The 19620-nt window shown below is 57.5% G+C and overlaps 2 protein-coding genes across 3 annotated transcripts; both read left to right on the top strand.

The window, feature by feature from the left end:
* Positions 1-198: 198 nt before the first annotated feature.
* Positions 199-15160, top strand: USP5 (ubiquitin specific peptidase 5). Of its 2 annotated transcripts, none has more exons than XM_001925784.7 (20): positions 199-356; positions 3974-4099; positions 4352-4418; positions 4600-4733; positions 4901-5046; positions 5326-5510; positions 6415-6509; positions 7117-7310; positions 7998-8069; positions 8621-8708; positions 8835-8960; positions 9442-9595; positions 9932-10106; positions 10712-10800; positions 11680-11802; positions 12360-12503; positions 12579-12724; positions 13206-13359; positions 13623-13707; positions 14529-15160. In XM_001925784.7, the coding sequence occupies exons 1-20, from the start codon at positions 246-248 to the stop codon at positions 14620-14622; spliced, it is 2508 nt and encodes an 835-aa protein (XP_001925819.3). In that variant the 5' UTR covers positions 199-245; the 3' UTR covers positions 14623-15160. The 2 variants fall into 2 exon arrangements, with proteins under 2 accessions (XP_001925819.3, XP_003355644.1); XM_003355596.5 differs by having other exon boundaries at positions 11680-11871.
* A 903-nt stretch (positions 15161-16063) lies between these two features.
* Positions 16064-19447, top strand: TPI1 (triosephosphate isomerase 1). The gene is given in 7 exon segments (NM_001037151.1): positions 16064-16217; positions 17345-17468; positions 17583-17667; positions 17742-17874; positions 18164-18249; positions 18768-18855; positions 18961-19447. Coding segments are annotated over 7 exon segments (747 nt in total). The 5' UTR covers positions 16064-16102; the 3' UTR covers positions 19077-19447.
* The last annotated feature ends 173 nt before the right edge of the window (positions 19448-19620 follow it).

Here is a 19620-nt window from a genome sequence, read left to right as displayed (position 1 = left end):
CTGCCCTTGGAGGTGTGGGATTGGCTCTTTCGACCAACGATTGCATTAGAAGCGCTTTTCATTGGCTTTAGTCGAGAGGCGGGCAGAGGGCGGAGCACTAGCCGGCAGGCTCCGTCCAACTGCCATTCTCGCGCGTCCTCCCTTCAGCGCATGCACCTAACGAGTAGTGCTCATTGGACGGAGGGGTAGGGGGTGGGGGACTAGAAGTGGGAGCCGCGGTGTGTGGAGGAGCTGCTGCCGGTGTCATGGCGGAGCTGAGTGAGGAGGCGCTGCTGTCAGTATTACCGACGATCCGGGTCCCCAAGGCTGGAGACCGGGTCCACAAAGACGAATGCGCCTTCTCCTTCGACACACCGGTAAGCCCATTCCCCACGCCCGCAGCGAGCACGACTTCCCCTCCATTGCCCTGGTCATTCTGCCGGGGCCTGCAAGGCTTGGACCACCGCCTCCCTGCGGTGCATCCTGGGACTTGTAGTCTCTCACGCTACTCTTGCCGTTGCTTTGGATTCGCGGGAGCTGTCGTGTGACTACTATCCCCGGAAGCCACCGCGCCCGCTTCATCCGCCCCCGGTCTCGGGGAGCACTGTGGGTATTGTAGTCCCTCACTCCCGTCATTGTCATTCTAAGCTAAAGGCGCCACCCGGTCGGCGGACTACATCTCCCACGTGGACTCCTGCGGAAAGCCTGGGAGTTGGCCTTGCCCGTCGCGCATGGCTCTCTGGATTTTGTAGTCTCGTTTAGGAGGGATGGGGCGACCCCCCGCTGTTTTGGGCCCGGGTTGGGGTAGGAGGGGGGGGACTGCAGCTCCCAGGCGTCTGGTAGTTTAGAAGTGGCCATGAAGAAGGCTTGTTTTGAGAAAGGCCGAGTTAGAGAGCCTCCACCCATGGTTAATACGGACAGAGGGCGGGGAGGTGGGTCATTGGTGGTACGGAGGGGAGGAAAGAGGAGAGGAAAGCTCTAGTCGTTTCTCCTTGGAGGTGAATTATGGCCACGGCCCACCCCGCCCCTTTCCCCTGCCCATCACATAGAGCGGAGGGAACCCCTTTGAAAGTATTCCCAGAGAGATGGTTTCTTTCGTGGGAGATACTAAGGCCCCTTTCCCATCCTGCTCCCACTCTTGACTAGTTAGACAAAGCAGCCACCCACACCATGCTTTACGTTTTGCAGGCTCCACCCAGTACCTCCCTTCCTGCAGTTCTGCCTTCCTGTGTCACCCTTGGGCCGCCAGCTGGGTAGGAGTCCGATTGGGATCCGCCCCCCTCACCACCCCTCCCTCAAGCCGCTGCTGGGCCCTGCCCAGGGTGTTCAGCCAGACCAGCTCATGGCCTGGAAAACTGCAAGTCAGAGTGGAAAGGCTTCGTTAATACATCGCCAGTGCTGAGCAGAGCAGCGTGACCTAAGGCCCAGTTCAGGATCATCACTGTGATTTGTGGGTTGCTTGGTTTGCTGGGCTTTGATCTGGGCCTCAGACAATGTGCTGCTTCTCTGAAGTCTGGCTCTGGCAGAGCTAAAAGAGGACTGCTCAGAGCAGAGCTCCAGGGTTCCCAATCCTTGGTGGAATCAGCATCTTTTATTTCCAGCAGAGAAGTTTAATCACTGCATAGCTCCCACCCGCCTCCCAGTTTATCATGTGCATGGCCTGGTGAAGCACTGTCTTTCTCAGGAAGGAAAAGAGTTGTTTTTTTAATTATCAACAGATGGTAGAAGTCTCCCTTCTTTCACTTACCTGCAGTGACTCCCTCTTGACACTCCTGTCTCCCTGGTAATGGTTTGAATCATCCAAAGGAGGTTTCGTAATCTTTACACTTTCCTTCTCTCACCCCAAGTCAAGAGATCTCCATTCGTTGGCTTTGCTGGCCAACTTCTGACATATTTGATTATCTTCAAATTGGGTTCTTGGTAGAAAGAGAGCTTATTTGACCTCCCTGATAAGAATGCTCAGTTTATTCATGAACGCTGTAATCCATGCTCTTCTAGGGAGTGGTACAGAGCAATCTGTGGGGCTGAGAACTGCCACACGGTGCCCTGTTTTCAGTTTCACAGCAGAGAATTTTTCAAGGCCACGGAGGCTTTTTCTTGTTTTTCTTTCTACGGCCACACCTGTGGCACATGGATGTTCCCAGGCTAGGGGTTGAATGGGAGCTGCAGCTGCGGTCTACACCACAGCCACAGCAACCCTAGCTCCGAGCCACCTCTGGGACCTACGCTGCAACTTGTGGCAACGCCAAGTCCTTAACCCACTGAGCGAGGCCAGGGATCGAGTGCATCCTCACAATGCTGAGCTCCCATGGGAATGCCAAGGCCACGGAGGCTTTCATTCCAGGAAGAAGAAGCCTGTTGCTTGGATCTAGAGGAAAACTGTTGTCGTCCCCAGTTCCCTCCTGCCCCTTCTCCATCACTCTCTCCATAAGGGCACTGAATAGATTGGCTCCGTTTAGGGAAAGTCTGTCTTCCTTCCTCAGCTGTGACTTACAGTGGACACTTGTCTTTCCCTGCTTTCTTTTTGGATTTTATGTGCTCTGGCTGTCTCAGCAGGTATTGCTAGATTGTTCTAGACAGGGGATAGGTTGGAGGTTGACGGGGACTTCAGTGGATATCAGTTATTGGTCAGGGCAGCAGGGAGGCCTTGGGGGGTGGCTGGAGAACGCTGGACCTCATGTCCTGCTCAGACTGGGTCCCAGTTCAGCTGTGGGCCCCAAGCACGGCATTGTTCCCCTGGAGCCAGGCTTCCGCAGGAGAGGAAGGAGACCAGTGGGGACCAGGGTGCGACTGCCTGGCAGAGTGAGCTCAGCCATTGCATGTCCTGTTCAGGTGCATGGCCATCTCTGCTCCTCCCGTCTGGAAGGCTTTCTGAATCTTGGAGGTCAGGTGCGCTTTGTCATGGTGTCCCTGGTTTAGGTTCAGTGTCTGACCTGTCAGGTCTTTCCAAATCTGCAGTCATTGAGCCCCATTCATCTTCCGGATCTCTGAGCTCCAGGAACAAAGCCCTCCTGTCATCTGCGGTTGACAGGAGGGCTCCAGAGGAGGAACAAGAAGGAAGAGGAGGGAGTTCCCGCTGTGAGGCAGTAGGTTAAGAATCTGACAGCAGCAGATCAGGTGACTGCAGAGGTTTGGGTTTGATCCCCGCCCAGTGCAGAGGGTTAAAAGAGTCCGGTGTTACCATAGCTGCAGCTCTGATTGAATCCCTGGCCCAGGAACTTCCACGTGCTGCGGGTGTAGCCATAAAAAGTAAAAAAGAGGGAGTTCTCTGATGCCCAGTGGGTTAAAGCTTCTGTGTTTTCATTGCTCTGCCTCTGGTTTCTGCTGTGGCACAGGTTCGATCCCTGGCCCAGGAACTTCCACATGCGGTGGGTGTGGCAAAAAAAGAAAAGAAAAGAGAGAACCTGAAATAAACGTTGCAACTCATTAAAAAGAAGAAGAAAGAAAAGAAGGAAGGAGTTCTCCTGGTGGCTCAGTGGTTAATGAACCTAGCTAGTATCCATGAGGACGTGGGTTCGATCCCTGGCCTTGCTCAGGGGGTTAAGGATCCAGCGTTGCCGTGAGCTGTGGTGTAGGCTGCAGATGCGGCTCGGACCCCGTGTTGCTGTGGCTCTGGCATAGGCCGGTGGCTACAGCTCCGATTCGACCCCTAGCCTGGGAACCTCCATATGCCGCAGGTGTGGCCCTAAAAAGACCAAAAAAAAAAAAAAAAAAAAAAAAAAAAAAAAGCAGCAGCAGCAGCAGGAAGAGGAATGGTGACAGATAGCCGTTGCTCAGCCCTGGTGACCTTATTGGTTGTTATCCAGGTTGCAGGAGGAAGGGGAGACTCTTAGCCACGTGCCAGGCTCTGAAAGGCCAAGTGACTTTCCATAAGCTCCCCAGTGTTGGAGAACAGACCTTTCTCCTGGAAACCAGCAGTGTCTGACCCCAGGTCTTGGTGTTTCCCGGCCAGGCTTCATCCTGCCTATTTCCTCCCCTGCCTCTTGCCCTGCAGGAGTCTGAGGGTGGCCTCTACATCTGCATGAACACATTCCTGGGCTTCAGCAAACAGTATGTGGAGAGACACTTCAACAAGACAGGCCAGCGAGTCTACCTACACCTCCGGCGGACCCGGCGCCCGGTAGGGACACGGGCTGGGGCAAGGCCCCGGGGACCTCGAGGCCCATCCCACTGGGCCCCCACATTGCATCTGTCTCTTCCATGCTGACCTCCCCTGGACTCACCTATTTCTGCTGGGGTCCTTACAACTCAGCACGGGTGCTTTTGTAGCTCGTTTCTCTTCCGAGATGAACCCACTCCATCCTGTCCGCCCCCCTCATTTGTCTCTTCCCCGGTGCCCACGGCTGATCCTGCCCTTCCTGCCTCACTGCAGAAAGAGGAAGACACGACCGCAGGCACTGGAGACCCGCCCCGGAAGAAGCCCACCCGGCTGGCTATCGGTGAGCATCACGGCTGCCCTATTCTTCTCCCTGAGCTGGTCTTGCCCACTCTCAGAGCTGCCAGGAAAGCCCCCAGAGAATGGGCCTGGTCAGGGGCCCTGGAGCTCTGCAGGGGACAAGGCCAAGGAGGGGGCATCGACTTGTGGGGGCGTCCTACCCTCCCTCTTCTCTGTCTCACCAGGGATCGAAGGCGGGTTTGACCTCAGCGAGAAGAAGTTTGACTATGATGAGGATGTAAAAATCGTCATTTTGCCAGATTACCTGGAGATCGCCCGGGACGGGCTGGGGGGACTGCCTGACATCGTCAGAGATCGGGTACAAATATCTTTCCCCCCCACCCCCGCCCCCCGAAGATTCTAGGGCAGGCGGGACCAGAGCAGCGCTGTCTTGGGCAAGCACAGAGAAAGCTGAAGTCCATGGCACTGGAGGGGCATGTGGGGCCTGGGGCTGGGTCCTGGTCTCTGATCCTCTGCTTCCCCCAGGTGACCAGTGCAGTGGAGGCCCTGCTGTCGGCTGACTCGGCCTCCCGCAAGCAGGAGGTGCAGGCCTGGGATGGGGAGGTACGGCAGGTGTCTAGGCATGCCTTCAACCTCAAGCAGCTGGACAACCCTGCTCGAATCCCTCCCTGGTGAGGCCTGGCCCCTCCACCTCGGGGCGCAACCCCTAGAGCAGGGGCAAAGAGGCCACCCTCCTGGGGTCTGGTGGGAGAGAGGGTCGGGAGCAGACTCAGAAGGGGGACTTTGGGGAGCTGAACTCAGCCAGGGGCATCCGGAGGAGAGACGAAGAGCAGGGTCTTGGACTGGCGGGTGGTGCACAGAGTCCCCTCTGTCCTCCGCTCTCATGACCCCCCCTTCCCCCCCCCCCCGCCCCGACGTGCAACTCAGCTACTTTTCTTCTCCCCGACCAGTGGCTGGAAGTGTTCCAAGTGTGACATGCGGGAGAACCTGTGGCTCAACCTGACAGACGGCTCCATCCTCTGTGGCCGGCGCTACTTCGATGGCAGCGGGGGCAACAACCACGCAGTGGAGCACTTCAAGGAGACGGGCTACCCATTAGCCGTCAAGCTGGGCACCATCACACCTGACGGCGCTGGTACTCCCCGCCCCCGCCCGCCCGCCACCTCCCCGCAGAAACCGCTGGGTCTTGACTGTTACTCATGTCGTAGGACACGAGTAAGACATGAGTTCGTTCGTCCTCTCGATCAATAGTAAAACTACTGCAGGAGCTCCAGCTGTGGCACAATGGGATTGGTGGCCCCTCCGGAGCCCTCAGCCATGGGTTCAATCCCCAGCCAGGCGACCAAGGTTAAAGATCCACCGTTGCCGCAGTTGCAGCTTAGGTCACTACTGCAGCTTGGATCTGACTCCTGGCCCAGGGGCTCCATGTGGCTCAGGGTTGCCAAAAATGGGGGGAAAAAAATACGGGGAAAGTACTGCAGGAGTTCCCGTTGTGGTTCAGTGATAATGAACCCAACGAGTATCCATAAGGATGTGGGTTTGATCCCTGGCCTCGCTCAGTGGGTTGCTGGTGTAGGCCAGCAGCTACAGCTCCAGTTCGACCCTTAGCCTGGGAACTTCCATATGCTTCGGGTGCAGCCCTAAAAAAAACCAAAAGAAAAGAGAAAAAAAAAAGCAAGGAAGTATTGCAGGTGGGAGCAAATCTTCAATTTTAATTAACCCCCTAGACACACCCAAATCCCAGCCCCCTTCCGGGCGGTTCCCATCATTATCTTTTAGTGGCTGTCCTTCCAAACCCATCTCAGTCTAGAACCTTCTTCTGTGGTGTGGGGTTTTTTCCAACCCTCAGCCTGTTTCATCCCATCAACCTTGACCGCCCATCCCAGGAGGGCTTGCGGCCTCACTGATGCTCCAGGGAGCCAGGAGGGTCAGCCTCCTAGCCCGTCCTTCTGTTTCACCAGGGGACCTAGGAGGGCTGGTTGGTGGCCAGGCCAGGCCAGAGCCACCCCCTGTGACACCGTTTCTGCCTCTTGTGCTAGACGTGTATTCATATGACGAGGATGACATGGTCCTGGACCCCAACCTGGCCGAGCACCTGTCCCACTTCGGTATCGACATGCTGAAGATGCAGAAGGTGAGGCCCCACTTCCCTCCCTGGAGGCTGAGGCGGCCCGCCGGGGGAGATGCCCCAGTGATCCTGGTCTCCAGGATATGTGGGCTTCCTGTGCAGAACTTTCTAGAACCACCTAATCCTTCACTGAATACTGCTGAACATCTCTTGGGTGCTAGTCACCGTGACCCAGACAGGCTTACGTTCCAGAAGAGAGGCAGGCGTGGCTCACAGACTCATGCAGAGAAATGAATGACCGCCCACTGTGGAGGTGCCACAGGCATTTACAGGAGGGGCCCCCTAGTCCAGGGGATTGAGAAAGTGGCCCTGAGGAAGTGACGCTTGGGTGGAGATCTGGGGGTGAGGGGGCGACTTCAGGATGGAGAAACACTTCCGCTAGAGGGAGTCGTGTTCATTTCATCCCCTCATTGAGCCTGAGGCCTGAGGGCCCCGGGACGGTTGCCTGTGGCCTTCTGGAACTCGCCCTGGAGGAGAGCCAGTGGGCCGCCCATGGTGGAGTCCATAATTCAGCAAATTCCAGCCTCCAGCTGGCCCTCATCCTAGACCCCGCGAGAGGTCAGCATAAAGGCTGCTTCTCTCTCAGCCCATCTGAAGCTCCCTTGCCCTGCAGACGGACAAGACGATGACGGAGCTGGAGATAGACATGAACCAGCGCATCGGCGAGTGGGAGCTGATCCAGGAGTCAGGGGTGCCGCTCAAGCCCCTGTTCGGGCCTGGCTACACGGGCATCCGCAACCTGGGCAACAGCTGCTACCTCAACTCCGTGGTCCAGGTGCTCTTCAGCATCCCCGACTTCCAGAGGAAGTGAGTGCTGCGCTCTCCCTGGCTCTGCGCCCCCAGCCCCCCGGCTCCTCTCCGGACCTCGGTGCCAGCTCAGTCTTATTCCTGGTGCACGGTGAGGGGAGCAGGTCACAGGACCACACCACCGTCACCTGGTGACACACACACTGGTGGGGCCGGGTGCACACACCACCCCCCCACCCCCCGCCAGGGCTCTCCTAGGTCTCCTGACTGACTTAGGGCCAGCAAATGGTCTTGATCTTAGCCAGTGACATCAGATGAGCACCTCACACGGACATGGAGCCTTTGGGGAGAGGGGAGGGCTTGAGACCCAAAGATAGAAGAAAGGCAAATGCTTAGCCTCAGCGAGTTTCCTGTCTACTTGCCAAGGCCCGGTGTGTATGTGAGAGCTTCGAATGTACGAACAAGTTGTGTTCAGTGGAATATGAACCACATCTCTCCTCCGAGGTGGCTTTCTCCCATCTCTGGGCTCTGCTGGGGAGGAAGCTGAGCTATGTTGCATGCCGACCCAGTTGGGAAGAGGGGGGAAGCACGGGTTGCTGGAAAGAAATGGACGCTCAGGTGCAACCATGTACCCTTCTGTTCCGGAGGGGGCTTGTTCTCTGAGCTAGTAGATAATGGCTCCCTTTCGCTTTTCTCTGGGCCTGCCTGAGCCCAAGCCCCTCCAGCAGTCTTTCCTTTGGCTCTTAGGTATGTGGATAAGCTGGAAAAGATCTTCCAGAATGCTCCGACGGACCCTACCCAGGACTTCAGCACCCAGGTGTATGTAGCCAGTTGTGTACCTTCTTTCTCCTCCATGACCCCCTGGAGTGGGCAGTAGTTTAGTCCCTGGCCGGCTAGAAGCTTTCAAATGGTTGCCTTCTGGGCACGCTGTCTGCTTTGGGTTGGGGTCCTGAGGAACCTAAGTTTTTTCATATTTATTTTTTCTTTTTGAAGTTTCTGTTTTTTAGAGCTGCATCCATGGCATATGGAAGTTTCCAGGCTAGGAGATGAACTGGAGCTGCAGCTGCCAGCCTTCACCACAGCCACAGCCAACACCAGATCTGAGCCGTGTCTGCGACCTACACCGTAGCTCACGGCAATGCCAGATTCCCGACCCGCTAAGCAAGACTAGGGATCAATCCCCCATTCCTCATGGATACTGGTTGGATTCATCTCTGCTGCGCCACAATGGGAACTCCTGTTTTTTCACGTTTTGGAGAGTTGTCGGAGGAGGGCTTTGGGCAGGGATCAAGTCGGGCGAAGAGGTAGATTTGGTATCAGGCAATCCTTAATTGACAGAAGCCACATTGTTCTCTTGACTGTTAATCCAGGGCCAAGCTGGGCCATGGCCTTCTCTCGGGAGAGTATTCCAAGCCAGCGCCAGAGTCGGGCGACGGCGAGCAGGTGCCAGAGCAAAAGGTGTGTCTGGGCCTCTGTCCCTTTTCAGACTCTGGAGTTATGGGGAAACCGAGGCCTGGGAGCTGTATAAAGGCCACTTGGTGGCTTCTTGGGCCCCCGCTGAATCGATGCCCTGGCTCTGCCTAGGAAGTCCAAGATGGCATTGCCCCTCGGATGTTCAAGGCCCTCATCAGCAAGGGTCACCCCGAGTTCTCCACCAACCGGCAGCAGGATGCCCAAGAGTTCTTCCTTCACCTTATCAACATGGTGGAGGTGAGGATGGCAAGGGGGCCACTCGTCACACTCCTTCTCTGCGCCTGCACTTCCCCCTGTCTTTCCTCTGTGGGCCCCACCCCCGTCCCATCCCCGGGACCCCAGAGCCTTCCGGCCCTGTGCCGTCCCTGTACCTGAGGACAGCAGAGTAGCGATCTTTTGCTTGATGGGCTTGCAGCCTCAGGAAGGATGCATGCAAAGGAAATGATAGGCTGGTGCTTGGTGCTCAGAAAGAAAGGAGAGGCTCTTGCCCACGCAGGCCCACGCTGTGGGATGGGCGGCCACTTGGGGGGGGCGGGAGGTTGAATAGGGGAAGCTGCTGCTCTGCTCCTGCATCCCTCTGCCTCTTCGTGGTCGTCTCCTTTCTACTTCCCTTCCTCCCTGACCGCCCCCCACAGTGACTTCTGGGGGCCCCCATGCCAGGGCCTGACTGCCCAGACCGCCCCCTGCCCCCCCCCGCCACCTTGCCTCTTTCCCGTAGAGGAATTGCCGGAGCTCTGAAAATCCCAACGAGGTGTTCCGCTTCCTGGTGGAGGAGAAGATCAAGTGCCTGGCCACAGAGAAGGTCAAGTACACCCAGCGCGTGGACTATATCATGCAGCTGCCTGTGCCCATGGACGCGGCCCTGAACAAAGGTAAGGTGGCCCTCTGCTCTCCCGGCGGGGACCTGGGGGCACCTGGAGTTTGAGCTCTGGGGCGGGGCCTGGGCACCTTACAGGAGCAGAGCCCAAGGTTAGCTCTGTCCCCAGCCAGACCTGCCCAGCGGGGCCTGTGGGCCGAGCTGGGATCACCCTTGCAGCCAGTCAGCAGAGCTTTGTTGGGAAAGAGGCAGGAGGATGTGTATCAGGTGGGCTTGGGGAGGCAGAGGAGCCGAGATGGTCACGGACCCCGAGCCAGTAGAGCAAGACTGAGGAGGGAAAGCAGCAGCTCCTGCCCACCCAGAAGGACCCACCCACCCCTTCCATCACCAGAGGAGCTCCTGGAGTATGAAGAGAAGAAGCGGCAAGCCGAGGAGGAGAAGCTGCCACTGCCAGAACTGGTTCGGGCACAGGTGCCCTTCAGCTCCTGCCTGGAGGCCTATGGGGCCCCTGAGCAGGTGGATGACTTCTGGAGCACTGCCCTGCAGGCCAAGTCCGTGGCCGTCAAGTAAGTCCTGTGGGTGCCGGCCTGCGGCAGCGTCATCCCAAAGATGCTGTCAGCGTCGCATCCTCTCCCGTTGTGGTCCAAATCTCAGGCTTCTATCACTTGAGGCTGGTACCCTGGTCCTGAGGGAACCCAGAGGCTCCAACAGGAGCGGGGTCAGGAAATTGCTACCTTACCTTGTCCTGCCCCCGCCAGTCCCTCTTCTCTCATGGGCCGGGGTCACTTTCCATTGCAGCCTCTCTCTGCTCTGTCCCCCACTCCAGACCAAGCACAGAAATTAGTAACAGTTGTGGACGGAACTGAGATTTCCAGCACATGGCCTGCCTTTTTGCTACCTCATCACTGGCATGAACCTGAGATCTGAAAGAGTGCTTTGGTCTTGGGGATTCCAGCCACCTGCCCCTTGGCTGCTCTGGCCCATCAGGCAGCCCGCCTCCAGCTTCTGTTGCTCCTTATCCGCAGGTGCCCTGATGCCTGCCCAGGGCAAGAAAGCATGGAGTGTCTTCTGGGCTTTTTTAACAGCCCAGGTCTCTATCCATGAGAGGCTGAACCCAGCGTGGAGCTTTCGGAGAGGCTGCCTGGGTACCTGTATGTTCTCTCTTCCCTAGGACCACACGATTTGCCTCATTCCCCGACTACCTGGTCATCCAGATCAAGAAGTTCACCTTCGGCTTAGACTGGGTGCCCAAGAAACTGGGTATGGTGGCTGGGACGAGCAAGGGAGGTTAAGCAGAAAGTGCTAAGAAAAAGAAGGGGCCTTAAGCTGTGAACTGGTGCTTCTCCAACTCTCTCAAAGTAGAAACATTATCTTAGCTGCTTTCGAAATGTGTCTAGCACCGTGAAAAGCACCGACTAAAAGTATCAAGGCTTCTCTGATTTTATAGTTACAATTTACAGCCAGAAGTGATGTTCCTAGTTTTGTGTTTTCTAATTGGCAGGATGGTTTCATTTTGATAATCTTTTTTTTTTTTTTTTTTTTTTTTTTTTTTTTTATCTTTTTAGGGCTGTACCCGAGGCACATGGAGGTTCCCAGGCTAGGGGTCGAATCGGATCTGTAGCTGCCAGCCTACACCACAGCCACAGCCACTCCGGATCCAAGCCATGTCTGCGACCTACACCACATGTTACAGCCACACTGGGTCCTTAACCCACTGGGCAAGGCCAGGGATCCAACCTGCGTCCTCATGGATACTAGTCAGATTTGTTTCTGATGAGTCATTTTTGATAATCTCCTCATTTTGATAATCTCAAAATAATGAGTTCTCATGGGTCTTCAGGCCCCTGACCACTTGGTGAACTGCAGAATTAACTTGACCTCCTAGCTAAGTTGAGCCCCATGGAAGCATAGAATCATCTGTGGCCCCTTCCTGGCCTGTGGCTCATTGTGAAAAGATCTAGGACTGGAATCCAGGTCTTCCGACCCCTGGCCTGATGGCTTTTATTACACTGTGACTCCTGTGCTGGGTCCTGCTCTGAGCAAGTCGGGGGCAGGGGGCTTGAGATTCCCGGAATGCTTTTCCCGGGAGGGCTTCGGGGAGCTGCCAAGGTGACCCTTGTCCTGCCGGTCCCCTCGCAGATGTGTCCATCGAGATGCCCGAGGAGCTAGACATCTCCCAGCTGAGGGGCACAGGGCTGCAGCCTGGAGAGGAGGAGCTGCCCGACATTGCCCCACCCCTGGTCACTCCGGATGAGCCCAAAGGTAGCCTTGGTTTCTATGGCAACGAAGACGAAGACTCCTTCTGCTCCCCTCACTTCTCCTCTCCAACATGTTAGTGACTCTTCTTCCTGCCTGTCTCTTTCCCTTGCTGATGGGGATCTTCTCTGCCTGCCTCCCCTTGACCCTGTCCTTTGTGTTTCTCCTGTCCTCCCTTTCAAATTTTCCTTGGCCCTCTTGATGAACATGGGGACCGATCGAGCCCTCCCAGCCATGGTCTCTGTGTGGATGGTGGCACACTGGCTGATTGCCTCTGTCCTTGTTACTTGGGTGGGGGCAGGGGCGGGGGCTCGTCCTCCAGACAGTGGGCGAGGAAGGGGCTCCCTGGGGGATCTGTAGCCTGAGTTCTGTACCTTTCGGATACGGCTGGCCCCCCATCAGGTTGTGTTGTCATTTTAGTTCTGGAATCAGGTGCTGGGCCTTGGAGGAAAAATGCATGCAAGGTGGTTGGGGGAGTCCTGGGGGCTGGACTCTGGCAGGAGGGAGGGGGCAGGGAGTGGCCCCAGGAGGCACGCCCCATGCCCGCGCTTCTCTGCCAACAGCGCCCATGTTGGATGAATCGGTTATCATCCAGCTGGTGGAGATGGGCTTCCCGATGGACGCCTGCCGCAAAGCCGTCTACTACACGGGCAACAGCGGGGCCGAGGCCGCCATGAACTGGGTCATGTCGCACATGGACGATCCAGGTAGGCTGGGGTGGGGAGCTGGGTGAGGCGGGGCCGCTGCACGCCCCACACACTTCAACCCCTTCACGTCCACAGATTTCGCGAACCCCCTCATCCTGCCTGGCTCCAGCGGGCCCGGCTCCACAAGCGCAGCAGCTGACCCCCCACCAGAGGACTGCGTGACCACCATTGTCTCCATGGGCTTCTCCCGGGACCAGGCCCTGAAAGCTCTGCGGGCCACGGTACAGCCTGCCCCCAGCCGAGCTCAGTCCTGTGGGAAGGAGAGGGTGGGAGCAAGCTTCTATCCCTCGTGAGCAAGACCAAGGATGACCCACGTAACGGGTCTGAGGAGCTAAAGATGCTAAAGGAGCCGAGGCCGGAGTTCCCGTCGTGGCGCAGTGGTTAACGAATCTGACTAGGAACCATGAGGTTGCGGGTTCGATCCCTGGCCTTGCTCCGTGGGTGAAGGATCTGGTGTTGCCGTGAGCTCTGGTGTGGGTCGCAGATGCGGCTCGGTTCCTGCACTGCTGTGGCTGTGGTGTAGGCCAGCGGCCACAGCTCCGATTAGACCCCTATCCTGGGAACCGCCACATGCTGTGGGTGCAGCCCTAGAAAAGGCTAAAAAAAGAAAGAAAAAAAAAAGATAAAGGAGCTGAGGCCTTTCCTGGCAGCCTTCTCCAGCCTGACAGTGCTAGAAAAAGTGACTCTTCTCTCTTTTCTAAGAACAATAGTTTAGAACGGGCTGTGGACTGGATCTTCAGTCACATTGATGACCTGGACGCAGAGGCTGCCATGGACATCTCGGAGGGCCGCTCCGCAGCCGACTCCATCTCCGAGTCCATACCAGTGGGACCTAAAGTCCGGGATGGTCCTGGAAGTGAGTGTCCCCTGAAACCAGAACAGGCCTGGTGGGATCTAGCCCGTTGGCTCCACCAGGTCTGCTTCCCTGGGGTGGTGGGAGGAGGCGGACAGGGGGCAGAAGCTTCTTTCCACCAGCTCGACTCCTGGAGGTGGGTTCCTAGGACGAGAGAGAGCCTCTGGGCCCAGTGCATGCCTCCGGTTCCCTGAAATCCCGTCCTGTGTGTGAGCTGTGGGGTCCAGCCGCCCTCCCTCTCTGCCCTCTCTCTCCCCCTTCCCTAGAGTATCAGCTCTTCGCCTTCATTAGTCACATGGGCACGTCAACCATGTGTGGTCACTATGTCTGCCACATCAAGAAGGAAGGCAGGTGAGGGGCCAGCACGTGCGTTTTTGAATGGGAGCGTGATGGTGGGAATGGTAGGGGCATCCTGGAAGTCCTCAGATCATGTGTGAGGGAAGGTAAAGGGTTGCTGGTCGGGCCGCAAACTCAGCGGAAACTGAGAGAAAGCCTCACGGCAGGAATTGGCCAACAAGGGCCCAGAGGCTGAATTCGGCCACTCACTTTTATAAAGTCCTACTGAGAGTTCCCATTGTGGCTCAGTGGGTTAAGAACCCGACTAACATCCATGAGCATGCAGGTTCTATCCAGGGCCTCGCTCAGTGGGTTAAGGATCTGGCATTACTGCGATCTGCTTGATGCGTGTAGTTCGCAGGCAGGGCTCAGATCTGGTGTTACTGTGGCTGTGGCACAGGCCGGCGGCTACGGCTCCGATTTGGTCCCTAGCCTGGGAATCTCCGTATGCTTGCAGGTGCAGCCGTAAAAAGAAAAAGTCTTGGTGAGCACAGCCAATTACCCATTTATCTATCTGTGGCTCTCTTCGCGTTGCCACAGGAAAGTCAAGTAGTTGTGTCAGAGACCAGATGGCCTGCAAAACCCGAAACATATCCTGTCTGATCCCTGCCTAATAGGAACGGGTGGCAAGTGGCTATAAAGACACCACAGGGTCTGAAAGCCCTGAGTCCAGTCGCAATGACCCTGTGAGATTGGGATGCTCCCTTCAGATAGGCAGCTGGACTGTAGGTTTGGGGACCCAGGCAGAGAATGTTGGGAGCCTTTGCCCGGGAATCACCAGGAGCCACCTCCAAGAGAGGAGCTGTTCATCCTTTTCCCCCCACGCTCTTCCCCAGATGGGTGATCTACAATGACCAGAAAGTGTGTGCCTCTGAGAAGCCGCCCAAGGACCTGGGCTACATCTACTTCTACCAGAGAGTGGCCAGCTAAGAGCCCACCCTGAGCCCTTAACCACTGAGGGCAGGGGACAGACCACCCGGCATGAGGGATGGATGTCAGCCCCCCTGCTCCCGTACCCTTTTCCTTTTTGTGTCCCCAGCAGCAGGGAAGAAGCTAGAGGCTATGAGAGAATGGCCAAGCGAAGTGGGGGGGGCACTCTGGAGACTTTGGGGATGGAGCAGGAAGGGGAACGGGAGGGGCCGGCTGCCTGTCTGTAAGGAGACTGTTGCTTTCCTGCCCTTGACCCCACAGCGCTCTGCTTCTCTGTGATCCTGCTGGCCCAGCGTGGAGCGGGCTCGTTTGTTTGTGTGGCGTGGGTATAGCTTTGTGCAGCCTCTTCCACAGGAGGGGGCTTCTGTGCCTCCCCTCCCCCGTTGTGTGTGCTCCCCGTGTGGTTGGGCAAGGAGGGATCTGAGGGAAATGGGGACCCCCCTCGCCCTCCTGCCTCAGTCTTTTCCCCACCCTGTCTCTCCCCTGTCCTTCTGGAAAATGCCAAAATACAGGATGTGAATAAAAGTACAGTGGCTCAGTTGTGTCCTGTTTGATACCTTTGGGGGAAGCTGTCTTCCCCAGGGCTAGCAGCGGGGCCGGTTTCACAAAGCTCCTGGCCCTGCCCCTTTGCCTTCTATGTTTTGTGTTGTTGTGATTGGGGGCTGAGTGAGGTGAGCTCTGGGGCAGCAGAGGAAGGCTGCGGGGTGGGGGCTGTTAGATGAGTGGATGTGGGCTGAGGTGTCACAGAACAGAGATGGGGTGAAGAGCCCTTTCTTGCAGCCGTGATACCGGAGGGGGCCCAGGTGGGTTCTTTCCAAATGTCCCCAGTGGCTAGGGAGCCGAGGCCCTGTAGTCCTTTGTCAGGCCTTGGCCTGCTGGAGCAAAAAGCGGGGTATTTATGGGGACAGGGCGGACTTCTGAACCCCCCTCCCTTAGCTGCACAGTTTCTAGCCAAGGTGGGCCATCCCTCCGCTGCTGAACCCTGTTATTTGCCCAGTTACTGTGGGGCTGGGTCGGCCCCGGGTGGGTCAGAGGTGTCCGCTCAGCACTCAGGGATGTGGGGGCTCCGATGGGGAAGGAGGCTCCTTTTCCCAGAGCTGGAGAGAGGCCCCTCCCCTATCCCTCGGTGTGGGGGTGGCGTGATGAAGCCGTGAAGCGGGGGTTTCCCTGAGCACCGGGCGCACGGTTCTCCCCAAAGTCAGACCACGGAAGCTGTAGCCACCGAGCCTGGACGCCGCTGGAACGTTGCTACAAGAAAGAAGGTGACGTCAGAACCTCGCAACGCGGGCGGCGGCGAGCGGCAGCGGGCGGTGGCGGGCGGCGGGCGGCGGGCGGGGCCGGGGCTGGGCTTCCGCGGGGCGGGCCAGTCATGGCCCAGGACGCGAAGGGGGCGGGGTTCTGCCTCTCCGCTCTCTATATAAGCGGCCAGTGGAGACGGCCGCGCGCTGCTCCTGACCTTCAGTGTGTTGGCTCCAGCGCCATGGCGCCCGCTAGGAAGTTCTTCGTGGGGGGAAACTGGAAGATGAACGGGCGAAAGAACAATCTGGGGGAGCTCATCAACACCCTCAACGCAGCCAAGCTGCCGGCCGACACCGGTGAGCCCTGGCGGTGGGTGGGAGGTCGGGCGTGGTGGCGCCCTCTCCCGAGCTCTCTCAGCAGTTGTCTGCGTGGTCCTGCTTGCAGGGCCGGAGACCAGAGTTACTGGGGTCCCGGCCTTGGCCCTGCGGCCGCAGGACCAGGGGTGTGTCCACGGGGAAAGGCGGAGCCGCATCTCCCTGTGCCCTCCGACTGTGGGAGGAAGACGGCTCCGGGGTGCGGACCGGGGCTGCACCCGCCCGAGCCGGGGATGGAAGTGGAGCCCAGCCCCTACGGGCGATCGGGAGAGGCCGGCGCCAGTCCGGTGTGTGGGGGAGGAGGCTGCGTGCAGGCTTCTGGGCCCCCTCGGCGCCGGCTCCGTGCGCCGCCGCACGTAGCCCCAGACTCCTCCCCGCGCTTTGCCTGGGCTACCGAGTTCCCCTGCCGGGTGGCCCTTGGCCTCTTGAGCTACTCTTCTGATCCTTTCCCCTCGGCGGCCTGCAAGACCCTTCTGCGGAAGGGGCTGAGCAAGTGACAAACGGGCAGAGCCATGTGGGGATGAGGAGCGATCCTCTTGTTTTCTGCAACCTGGATACGGGAAAACGCAAGGCCTCTATGAGCCAGTCGACTCGCTGCCACCCACGGACAGAGTGCCGTCCTCAGTCCTTCCCATCCCAGGCATCTAAATCACAGAACCCCGGGTCTGATCAAGAGGCACCCCCTTCTGGTTTATTCCCCCCAGAGACTGCAGTACAGACCCCAGGAGTTGGCCCTTTCTGCTTTTGCTAAAAATCCTTGCCTGGCTAGGAGAGGTGGGAATGAGCTATTTTAGAAGGGAGGCGGGGTTGGCCCCAGAGAATGCTGAGTCTAGGAGGTGCCCAGGCCCAGAATAGCCTGGGGAAATCAGAGCCACAGCTGTTAAAAGAGCAGAGGGCAGGGCAAGGGCCATGACCTCTCAGGGGTACCCAAAAGGTTCAGAGTTGGGTTCAGGCCCAGCCTGGGGTGCAGAGTAGACAAAGATCATCATGCTGGTGTGGAAATGGGCGAAGGCAGAACTATGAAAGCGGTGGAGGCTAGGGGGCTCCAGAGCACTGGATAGGGTCTGGATTTGTGATGCCATCCCCTTCTGTCACTGTCTTCTACTCAGAGGTGGTTTGCGCACCCCCCACCGCCTACATTGACTTCGCCAGGCAGAAGCTAGATCCCAAGATTGCCGTGGCTGCACAGAACTGCTACAAAGTGGCTAATGGGGCCTTTACTGGGGAGATCAGGTAAGATGGTGTGTGTGTGTGTGTACTGGGGGGACCCAGCCCTTATTCTCCTCATGGAGGGAAAAGCCATGGGGTGGGCTCCCTCCTGAGCCATGGCTTTTTCTCTTCCTCTAGCCCTGGCATGATCAAAGACCTCGGAGCCACGTGGGTAGTCCTGGGGCACTCGGAGAGAAGGCATGTCTTTGGAGAGTCAGATGAGGTTAGTGACCAGGAGAGGAGATAAGAGATGGCTTATTCCAAGACAGGTGTCTCACCAAGTCTGTTCCTCAACAGCTGATTGGGCAGAAAGTGGCCCATGCCCTGGCAGAGGGACTTGGAGTAATCGCCTGCATTGGGGAGAAGCTAGATGAGCGGGAAGCTGGCATCACCGAGAAGGTCGTTTTCGAGCAAACCAAGGTCATCGCAGGTATCTCTGGAGAAAGGGACCTTTGGACCTAGCCAGGGCTACAGAGGAACAGAGGGCGGGGTCAGATGCCTTGCCTCCTGACTTGATTCCCCATGCTGATGCAGGAAAGGGGAGGCTAAGAACCCTTGTATCCTTCCTATCACTTCCCCTCCTGCCCCTGACAGTATATGATGCCACCTGGAGTTCCCTTAACAGCCACCAGAGGGCAGTAGGCCGCCATCACTCATTCTCTGGGGAACAGCTGGATCGCTCCTCCTTCACCCTTCCACTTGTGCTCTCTGTCCCACAGATAATGTGAAGGACTGGAACAAGGTTGTCCTGGCCTATGAGCCTGTGTGGGCCATTGGTACCGGCAAGACTGCCACACCCCAACAGGTAACCAAGCCCAGGAGTTCATCCTCCCCTGCCTTGGTAGCATTGGACGGCCACAGAGACCATCTGGGCCGACCCTTCATTTAAAAGACAGGACAGGGAGTTCCCACTGTGACCCAGCAGTAACATAGTGTCTGACTAGTATCCACGAGGATGTAGGTTCTGTCTCTAGCCTTGCTTTGTGGGATCTGGTGTTGCGGTGAGCTACAGTGTGGGACACAGACCTACCTGGCTCAGATTTGGGGCGGCTGTGGTGTAGGCTGGCGGCTGCGGCACCAGCTCAACCCCTAGCCTGGGAACTTCCATATGCCACACATGCCCCCCTAAAAAAAAGGGGGGGGAGGACAAAACAGAGTCACTTGTCCAAGGACATCCGTTCCAGGGACTGGGTGGAATTAAAGCCTCCGGGTTCCCTCTCAGGTCCCAGAGTTCTTGCCCCAAAACCACAATGCCTGTCTCCACTGGTACCCACAGTTTCCCCCACTTGGAATGAAAAGTCTTAGTCTGGCTTCTTGTTTTAGGCCCAGGAAGTACATGAAAAGCTCCGGGGATGGCTTAAGACCCACGTCTCTGAGGCAGTGGCTCAGAGCACCCGCATCATTTATGGGGGTAAGTGGCTCTGGCTCCAGCCTGGAGTGGGGTGGGCTGAGAATCAGACTGAGCCCTCCTTAGACAAGGAGGTAGCCTTGACCGTTCCCTCCTCTCCCTTCCCAGGCTCTGTGACTGGGGCAACCTGCAAAGAGCTGGCGAGCCAGCCTGATGTGGACGGGTTCCTTGTGGGTGGCGCTTCCCTCAAGCCTGAATTTGTGGACATCATCAATGCCAAATAATAAGCCCATCCATCGCCCCTACCTCCCCTTCCCTCCAAGCCAGGGACTAGGGAGCTCAGAAGCCCAATAACTGTGCTGCCCCACCCCCCACATGCTTCTGATGGTGTCGCCTGCCCCCTCTCGCAGCCTAATCCGAGGTGGACCTCTTCCTTTCCCGTTTACACCCTACCCTGTAATGGCTGGGACCAGGCCAATCCTGCCACCACTTACTGTTCAGTTGGAACTAAACCTGTCACCAAGGAGGCGTCTCCTTGGCTGAGAGGTGGGAGGGGTGGTTTGCCCGTGGGTCCCCTCCGTCCCCGGTGAAGGCAAAAGAGAAAAACCATCCTGTCCCATCTCACAGCACGAGGCCAAGGACCGAGAAAAGGCCCTGTCCTCTGCTGGGGCCGGGGTGCTGCTCCCTCCCACGGTGCCAATGCCTGTGTGTGTTGTGTCTGTGAGAAGTCCCGTGGGGGGGGGAATAAACACCTGGCACTGAGCCCTGTGGTTTGTCCTTCACTGACCTAGCCTAAATCCTTTTTTTTTCCTCTCTGAGGCAGTCGCA

The sequence above is a fragment of the Sus scrofa genome, chromosome 5 (genome assembly GCF_054392235.1).
Source record: "Sus scrofa isolate SSC_HxYL_T2T_F1_AM1 chromosome 5, Sscrofa_HxYL_maternal_Yorkshire_Landrace_v2.0, whole genome shotgun sequence".
In the NCBI taxonomy this organism is placed as follows: domain Eukaryota; kingdom Metazoa; phylum Chordata; class Mammalia; order Artiodactyla; family Suidae; genus Sus; species Sus scrofa.
This window is presented reverse-complemented; position numbering and strand designations above follow the sequence as displayed.

Coding starts and splice junctions, on each gene's coding strand:
- USP5 (XM_003355596.5), top strand. CDS start 246: ATGGCGGAGCTGAGTGAGGAGGCGCTGCTGTCAGTATTACCGACGATC. Junction 4,100..4,351: donor TCCGGCGGACCCGGCGCCCG/GTAGGGACACGG, acceptor GCCTCACTGCAG/AAAGAGGAAGACACGACCGC. Junction 12,725..13,205: donor TGAAAGCTCTGCGGGCCACG/GTACAGCCTGCC, acceptor CTCTTTTCTAAG/AACAATAGTTTAGAACGGGC.